Source organism: Trachymyrmex septentrionalis, unplaced genomic scaffold (genome assembly GCF_001594115.1).
Source record: "Trachymyrmex septentrionalis isolate Tsep2-gDNA-1 unplaced genomic scaffold, Tsep1.0 scaffold6, whole genome shotgun sequence".
Lineage (NCBI taxonomy): Eukaryota > Metazoa > Arthropoda > Insecta > Hymenoptera > Formicidae > Trachymyrmex > Trachymyrmex septentrionalis.
This window is the reverse complement of record NW_017305778.1, coordinates 3235799-3245853: the sequence shown is the minus strand read 5'-3', so window position 1 is coordinate 3245853 and position 10055 is coordinate 3235799. Positions and strand designations below refer to the sequence as shown.

The 10055-nt window shown below is 33.8% G+C and overlaps 1 protein-coding gene across 4 annotated transcripts in view; it reads left to right on the top strand.

The window, feature by feature from the left end:
* Window positions 1–10055, top strand: part of LOC108752324 (MICOS complex subunit Mic60) — a 42185-nt gene that overhangs the window by 5310 nt on the left and 26820 nt on the right. For all 4 annotated transcript variants that reach the window (XM_018493098.1, XM_018493097.1, XM_018493096.1 and 1 more), the window contains one exon: window positions 6937–7165. In XM_018493098.1, the coding sequence (XP_018348600.1) occupies window positions 6937–7165 (229 nt within the window). The remainder of the gene's footprint in view (window positions 1–6936; window positions 7166–10055) is intronic.

The following is a 10055-nucleotide window of genomic DNA, read 5'->3' as shown; positions in this document are numbered from 1 at the left end:
AAATATATATATATATATATATGAGAAATATAACGGAATTAATTAAATGGTAATCATTGCATAATTTATTCATAACTTACCGTTAACAAATGATCATTCGTTTCGCTACAATCGATGCGTACTGTCGAGACAAATGCAATGAAAGTATGTCATTGTCGTCACGAACTTTGCATTTGCGCTGCATTTTGTCGCGTAAAGAGGAATCCTCTCTCTCGCATCATTTAATTAACGTAGTTTCGCCTTGGAAAAACAATTCGCCGACTTCGTCAACGTGAACGTCTCTGAATGTTTTCCTTCTAACGTCATAAAAGCAGACAGCACACTGCAAATCATCAGTCAAATGAAACCGATATCAGAAAGGGCACAGGTCAACATTTTCGAATGAGTTAGATAGTTAGTTTTTCTTTCATTTATACATTTGGGTGTTTTGATAGCTATGTTAGCGTTAGAAAAACATTCTAAGTGGAAATGGGTAGTTCATCATCATACAATCAGAAAGTTATCGGTTTTTTTGGAAAGTATACTTTCATTAAAATATCCATTTATATACACGCATCATCAAACATAATTGAAACAATTCACAAGTAAAAATTGTCTTTTAAATTTTATTTTCTAGAAATATATAAATATATACTTGTTCTATTTTATATATTGTAGACACACACACACGTTAATACACAACATTTTGCCATAGATCCATTTCTGTAAATTCTATATTTAATAAATTTAACTTTCATAACTGTTGAATCTGCAGAATTATTATTAAAAAACATATTGTTATAAGTATTTTCTAAACTTTTTTGGTCTTAAGTGTATGTATGTTTGTATATATGTGTAAACACACTTTGTTATAGTTACTTAAATGTATTTTTTTCCATGACAGTGTATTTCTTTTACAATAAGAGTCTTCAGATTTAATAACAATTATTAGATCTAAAAAACTAAAAAAAAAACAGATTTTTTATATGTATAGATATTTTAATAAATATATATAAATAAGCAATCCTAAAAATATCAATTAAAAAAAAATGTTTTTAAATTTTTGACTTAGAGTGTATCTATACTGAATGAATATAAAATAAATTAATTGAAATTGCCGCCGATTATCAATTATTTCGTATATTTGCAACGAGGAAATAAAATTTTCCGTAGAGCCAAAATAGGGATACGTCTCAAGATTGTAGGGAGCTTGAAAAATTCATAGTTTCTTATCTGCCTTCGCCGTTTGGGATTTCAGTCTGTGGCCCGGTCACAAGATATCTTTATGGCGGTACACCTGGAAGTTATTTACCACGACGGACGTGAATTATCGATGAAACTTTTTGTCGCGATTTGTTTTATCCCGTCCGCGTGCAAAGCTTACCTTACCATCGCCTAGAAACAAAATGCGACCCATGAATCTCGTACTATTTTCTAACATAGATTTCGCATCGCCGTGCAATATTTGCCAAAGTATCACCAATAATTTTAGCGTTCTTACGCGAACAACAACCATCGTGCGATTAAAATTCACGACTTTCCGATTGCAATCTGAATCTTTTCTAGTACAAGCGAAATTTTACTCTCAAATTTCTCTGAAATAAAAGAAGACATTTTTCTTTATTATTATATGTTTTTAAATTTCCATTTTTTTATTTCTGCTTAAATTTTATTTTTTATTAGGTAAATAAAGGTTTTAACATTTAAATTAAAAAATTATTTTATAATGTAGTAGAAATGTTGAAAGAGAACTCTCAATTTTTTCACATTTTATGAAAATTTAAGGAGGTTCTCGCGTTTGATGAAATATAAGACAAGTCTATAATACATGTAATACAAATGTTTATAATATCAATAATAGAAAAAATTTCATTAACTTTTATCGTACTATTTAATTCTAAATTTATAGAATTTTATATGACAAGTTGAAAGTATAATTTTATTCTCTTTTAAATTGAGACATTTGCATATAAGACAGCAATTAAAAAATTGTTATAATTATAAAGTAAACGCTTAAGTTTGTTCTCGTAGTTTCACTTAAACTGACTGTATAGTTTACAAGAAATTTATATTCTTCAATGAAAAAAGCTAGAATATATGTCAAATGAACGATGCGTATACATCAAATGAGCATCTTACAACTTTTATTTTATCATTTTGAAAATATTTAATAACATATAAAATTAACAATAATTATGTATAATGGCATAAGATACTGTTAATAATCTTTTTATTCCATTATTTTAATTGTATTATGTATTATTATGAATAAACTGTTTATTTACTAGGAAGTAGCGTAAGAGAGAACCTCTTTAAAACAGTAAAAAAACTTATACTGTAGACAAAAGAGAGATTGCATGGATGATTAACAGAAATGTTTGAAGTTCATAAATTCCACAATAACAAATGGAAATCTGCGAAAATCTCATGCTTCTTTTCGCATAGAGTTTATATTTTAATTCTGAAAATGAATATACTGATAGATATTCACAAGTTACAGAAAAGTCTCTAGCATTACTTCCTTTAATTTAATTGCTTCCTTTAATTTCAATTTGAATTCTTTTTCTGTCTTTAATGAGCATACGAGTTTTATAGTTTCGAGAGTCATTTGGCTGCACTCTTCGGGTGCAAAGTGATGCACTTGTTCTCCAGAAACGATCTTTAGCGCACGTGCAACGACGTGGTACTGATCGTATATCCGCTTTTACGACGGAAGTGCCTGCCGATAGGAAAAATATTACACGACGTGTATTGGACGACTAACCAGCCGTGCAAAAAAAACGGACATTTGAGCGTTCTTTCCCGTGGGCGTCTTGCAAATCGAGAAATTCTCAAGTTAACGCCAATGTGATCGTACGTGCTGCACCGATCGCATAGTACCATCCGCAAATGTTTTCCCTCTCGATTCAAAGATTGATTCCCTTTTTCTGCCACCTCTTCCCATGAATCGTAGATAGCTCTCTTATTTTGCATCAAGATTCTAGAATAATTTAAAGACGGCATCGTCGGTGTTCTGAATTTTCATTGAGCCTTTAATTGAATAATATGGAGTATCTAGAGAAGTTCGTTCTTTACTTCAACGACGAATACTTCGAGAATTTTTTACTTAAGGAAGATGTTGCGGTAAGATTTCATCTATTGGAAATTTTCAATTTAATGTTAAAATTATGATAATCAAATCACGAATTGAAATTCTGGTGAAAAAGTAAAAGTTCGATTAGACATGGACAATAAGATTATTTTTTCTCGTTTAATTGCATGTCACCAAAGTTTAATGAAAAGCCTTTCATTTCCGATAAGAAATTATTGATTGGAGAACTATCGCACTTTCAAAATTGCTAGTTGACATTTGACATTTTATTTGAACAGAAGTTGAATGGAGAGACTAACTCACATCGCAAAACGGGAAGAATATTTTTATTGGCGTGTCAGAATCATTGTCGTAAAGTCTAATCTATTTTGTAACTCGGGAATATGCGCGAGTCTTTTCTCATACATATTATTTGTTATCAACGCAAAACGAAGATATGGAAGATATGTGTGATGAGAATGAACTGTTCTCCGGTTCAGAGAATTTTTATAGATCTTAAAAAGAGACGCGAATAAAATTCTTTCACTTCACCAAAGTTATATTGAGATTTACGATACGCGTAACTTCTAAAAGTCTTTTATATACAGCCATTTTACTTTTAAATACGAAGAAGAGAAAATCAACCTCGATTTCGTTTAATCGACATGAATAGAAGAGCATTGCTGGTTTTTCCGCCGATCATCGCGGACGCGAATCGCGCGGATTTCTGTCTATGGTATCTAGAAAGAGCTTCGAGTTTTTCCATCGGCAAAGTTTCGATTGGTCGACCAAATCGGCAAGACGCGACTCGCGCGAGTTAATAGCCCCAAATCAGTTTTCCTTTCTTTCGAGGAGGATCTCGTCGCCGCATCCGTCGCTCGATGCTTACGTAGATTGCTATACAAATCGTCGTCATTAAATTAGTTACACGTAAGGAAAAACTGCTGCGATTTCGTTCGTTCGAATCTTCGTGAGATATAAACGCGAGAACCGAGTGGAATTCGTTAATGTCAGCATTCGAGAGCGAGGGAAAAAGAGAAAGATAAACATTATTCACAGAGAGACACAATAAATAACTGTATTACTTAAGGATCTGGCTGTGCAATATTAATTAAAAGTATCAGTCAAATAATCAGCCAATATCAATTAAAAAAGTTTGATGATATTAGCTCGCAAATACACCTTAAAATTAAAAATAATGCAAAAAATAAAATAACAAATAGTTTATAATAATTTTACAGTAAAATTATATTTTTCTGCAAGTCAATAACTTTTAAACGAGTCAATTGTTCCATCTTTGCATGAACTATGATGGTAATTTACCTAATAGATAAACAAAAGAATAAAAGAATAAGAGAGTAAGAGAGTTAGAGAGTGAGTGGAAGTTTATCGAAAAGTGGAACAACTTCGCCTGTGTGGATCTAAATAAACTTTAGCACGAATATTTATTATTGTTTGATCAGTAGATGTATAAAATTTGATTTAATTCTTGATAACTTTCTTATTTGCAAATAAATATTACAAAATGCGAGATAAGAATCAAGAGAAAGAAAAGAAAACTTTTAAATTGATAAGGGAATTGTGCTCAAATTTTACACAGATATATTTAGACGTAATAATAGAATAATCTATTAAATTTTTATATATTTTTGGTATTATTTTCATCTGATACGTACATTCTTAACTACTAATGAAAGTCTCTTTTTGCAATTAAATCATAAGAGAAATATGTGAATATCATTAAATATTATTTTATTTTATATACAGACACTTGATTAAATAATGCATGTATTAATAACGATTTTTTATTTAAAAATAGAGAGAAAAATGATCGGAATAATTAATAAAATAATAATTACGACAAAATAAATATTATAATCCCATAATTGACGATACAGAGCAGAAACGTCTGTCGCAGTGTTTGTTGCAAGCGGAACAATTTTCGCGTGACTTCGCGTGAATATAAACGGCTCGCGTTTTTCCTCTACCGTATTTAATTAATCCGGCTTGGCGCAATTGCGGCATGCGACCGGTGTTAGTGAAGTATTTTGGATTTGCCGAAACAGATTATAGAACGTTGCGCTGGAGCCAGCTTAGCTCAATCGGATGGAAAAGCTTTGTCTTCCGTTATTTTTTTGTCATTTTTTATTACGTGTAAAATGTCAATTTTATGTCGATTAATTTTAGCTAATTTATGTGGTAGCTTATAAGATATTCTGTAATTAAAATATTAGAAAAGGTTATATAATTTTTCACTTTTATAAAAAATTAAAATTCATCGTTACAAGGAATAAGTACGGTATCTTTTTTTAATATTCAATTTGTCACAGTAACGACGAAAGATGAGACCGTCTTTAAGATTGCGATTCATTTTCATTTATCCTCGATTCCACCGCATTTTGCGTCGTGTAAAGACAACCGCATTTCTTCCTGAATTATCAGCATTACTGATATTGACTATCTCAAGAATTTCACCTTTCGCCAATCCAGTAAATCGTGGAACCTAAGATGTAACATGATGGACGATCGGGAAGGTTCGCGTCTCGTGGTATCGATAACGATCCCTCTTGCACCCTTGACTCAAACGGGTCGACGAAGTTGTCGGGTCAGCCGGGCGTTAATTATTGACACGGGCTCTCGGTACACAGTGTTCCAGGCAATGGCGGACCAGTGCATGTCCGCGGACCGTTCCAGAAACATGAATCTGTAGACGTTGGCCATACACAAAACACGACGTTGGTCAGGGAGTAAGAGGGTGAACCTAAGTTGGTCGAGATCGACGTCGGTGGAGAGAAGATAGAGGACGTACCAGACTTTCGAGGCTTGGGTCGCTGCTCAATGAGGGCGGCCCCGGTGATGCCTTAAGTGCGGATAATTCATCAAAGTCTCATTAGGCTAATGCCTTAGGACCTGTATCTTGAATGGTATTATCACGCCGAAGGTGGTGATTGCGCGTGATTGCAGGAGACATGAACTTCTCAGAGATTCTGATTTTTTTATATAGAAAGGACATTCTCAGCGGTTACGAAGGAAAGATGACGAGCAAGTCTTTGTTAAATTCTGTCCCTTTTAATTAGGAATTTTTTTAGCTTACTGTATTTCTTAGTACATCTTCAATCTATTTTCAAGTAAAGAATATCAAGTGACGCAGATCTCGAAAATTTATTTATTTTTTTTTATCTTTCCTCGAGAATCGGGACACTGACATTCTCGTCTTTCTGTACCTTACAACAACGTCGCCGAACTGTCGAGAGACACTGTTTGTTCTAGACTTTAAAGCACTGGCATGCAACGTCTTATCTAGTTTCCTGAAACTTTGGCTTATCTCTCACGTGACGTTCATTTTCTCTTATCCTGTGGATAAGAGATTGGGAAGGACTGAGGAATGCAACGTTATAAGTTTGCGACACATTTATATTTAACAGAATATAAAAAATTTATGTTAAAATATAGATATTAATATTAGGGGAGACGAGGAAAAAATATTGAAAAAAGAAAATGGCATTTTTACATTAGAAAAAAATATATTTTATTATTTCTGTTATATAAAACTATACTTCTCTCTTTACTTTAATATCGCGGCTGTACCATTTTTTACCCATTTGATAATTTTTTCTTCAAAATTAATTTGAATTTGCACGTAGAGCTTTAGATTTTTGTGAATAATTATAATTAATTACAAGTAATTTTACTTTTATGGTGACAACCCTCTCTCATAAAAAGCCAGATTTATCTTGAACCGCGATTGGATTAATTTAATTTAGACCCGCGATCCTAGTGTTAATTATTTATATAGTATTTTAAAAAATCATAAAATAAACGAAGTACACATGTTGTTCATAGCATATTCAAGCTTCTGTTAAATATCCATTTTTTTTTTGTTTCAGTCGCTGTCGGAGCAGAAGAAGTTTGTCGAAGAAATGCGGCGCCAGTTGAAATTGCTGTCGGAAATACATGCCGATCATCTTCGAGAAGCACTTTTGACCAAAGAGCTGGAAACGCAAAGGATGCTGCAACGCGCGGTCTGCGAACAAGCCGATGCCGACTCTATAAAATACAAAACACAGCTCGCAGAGGTAGTTGGAAGATCACGTGCTGTCGCAGCGGCTCTTAAAGGTAAGTAGGTATCATCTTTCTACATCTTCCTTTTTCGAACCAGGAAGAATGTTTACCTTTTCGCAAGGAAAGTGCAATGTGATCGTGATTTGTATTGCGTAAAAAAAATCTCGATACTGATTAAAGATTGTTAAGCAAATCAGGAAACAATTTGAAATATACTGTTTAATTTATTAAGATCACTTGTCAATAATTCTCCGTGTAAACTACTGACAAATCTCGTAAAACTCACCACATAGTCTATGATGGAAACGTCCAGTCTACTAAGCAAATGTTCATGTGTACATTATGTCGTTCTGTGAACAAATCATCTTTCGGGGAAGTGCTTTCGCCTTTGTCATTTTTGGCGTTTAATTACAGGGGCAAAAAGCACGCTTGATCTCTATAAAAGGCCGCGTGCACTTGCATCGATATTGAGAAAGTGTCGGCAACAATTTGAGACGCTTGATCTCCTCTACTGTTTGTCTTCTCTCAATCTCTTTGTCTTTTCGACGGTAATGGACCTCTCATGGTCCAGAATCGAACCAAGACAGATCGAGTTTCACCGTCGAATGTGTAGCGTTTGCACGATCAGTATTGTTTGCTACTTGTAAACCCCCTGTCTTTCACCGAACCGGACATGTAACTTAGCTACGGATATTTACGAAGGAAGAAAGATACGATCCTATAATTGTTCGCGAAAGAAAAGTAACAGCATGGTCTTAAAGTTGTCAAATCGATGGGTTATTACATCTAACAGAAAGAAAAGACAATAACAATATAGGTAAACAAAAATTTGACAAAAGTAATAATATTTTTTAACTCTATAATATTTTTTTTACGTTGAACATATTGCTGCCTTACCTCAAAAGTTACACGACTAAAAAATATGGTTTTTTAATTGTACCATGTGAATGAGTAAACATTATCTTATCAGTTATCAAAAGTGAACTAATTTAACTTCATTAACATAAACGATCGTAAAAATCGTCACAACTCTTAAAAAAATGGTTTTAAAGAAGTCATCAAAATTATGACAAGTAAAAAAGGTTTTTTTAAGGGTTGTGAAAATGACAAGCACAACATTTATTCGTATTAAGAATTAATTCTTTTTGCCGATTATTTCATCAAAAATTTTCAAGTGGAAATTTCCTCTTTTCTGGAAAACTTAATGTTTTACTTTTGAAGGGGATATAGATATTATTTATATTTAATTGTAATATACATATTGCGTGCGTTTTAATAATTCTTACGAAGAATATTTGAAAGAGGAAATCTGTATTTTTTTTAAATACCGTGGGAAGTTTCTGAAAGTTATCTATAATGACGCTATTGAAAGTTATACCGTTGCTGTTTATCGAGTGTTGAACGAAACTTGCTGAACGAACTTCGACAAACAAACGAAGTTTTATCGGGTATACATTTACAACTTACACTTACACTTGTTAGTTCTATTATTTTACGGTAACTTTCTAATCCGCGTATGAAGCATACGACATTCTGAGACGCCCCTGACCAAAGATATCACAGAATATGTGTTTATCTTTTCTAGTTTTACTGATAGTAGAGGGGCTACCAGAGTTTAATCCGGATTAACTCTGTTCGAGTTTAACACACCGAACGGTGGCACCAACGGTTTCCCTTATCTACCCGCTGCCCGCACTCTCCTATATCCAATCGAGATTAATTCTCGATTAACAAATCTCGCATACGATATACACTCATTGCACAACGCGCACGCCGATAACTATCTTTAATTAGTTTCCGTTCGACTAATTTTCCGGTCACTGAATAGATTATAAATGCGACACATTATCGATACTTCACGCTCGTGTTCTCGCAAGCGTTATATTATTGAAAATCGTTGTCCATTTGTGGAGATTTTTTTTTCTTTTTTCAATGGTCTCCTCTCTTCCAAAGAGGATTCGCGTGTTTATTATCTGAGCATTATCGATTATTGTCCTTGTTTAATTAATTTATAATGTATTCTTGTAGATATTTCTCCTAATAGAATGTCCCCGATGTTTGGCTTCTTTTATGGTATATATTAATTATCGCAACACAAAGGGAGAACGAAAGTAGGAAGGATTTTTAAATAAGAAAGAATTTTTTTAATATCTCTTATTCTGCAAGTACCGTACAGAATAAATTTCGTTGGAATTCATTGCGGTTTCCGACAAACGGTTTACGTCGGACGCAAAAATATAATACTGGCACCCCGCAAACTATTGAGATATTTTCACTGTATCGTTTCTCATCGAGTTTCTCGATTAAAACGTTCTAATTTCTCGGTGTTCTACCTGGTGTTTATAATTATTGTCCTAATTGCGGATTGTCTCTCGAAGTAGTGTCATCGGATTCGACCAGGATATTTCTGGCTAGCACCGGCTGTTCTCGCGGAGACACTTTTCGCTCATTAATTAACTTTGCCCAACAAGCGGACGGAAGTGTAGATAGAGGTTTCCGGGAGGAGAAGAGCGGTGAAAGAAACGCGTGGAATACGGTGCTCACCGCTGCATAATATCCATTATCCGGCGAGTAGTTCTGCGTTTAATTTAATGAATTACGTCGTTTTACCAACGTGCTTGCTACTGAAAATTCAGAAGCAGCGGGCCGCACGAACAGGAGATAGAAGTTAATAAAATGCAAGTTCCTCGAAGGATCGTAAGATAGAGACAAGAATCTCGAGGGGAAAAGTATGAGATATGATTTATTAATCCGGGTTGTGAGGGCGTGATAAAAATAAAGGCATTATTGACTTTTCGCAAGCATCTCATGAGAAAAAGTATGACAAGGACAACAAGAGAAAAAAAAGATAGCTCTTCTTTCTTCCTTTCTCTCTCTCTCTCTCTCTCTCTCTCTCTCTCGCTCTCTCTCTCTCTTTTGTCAATCGCTTCTGCCACGGCACAGA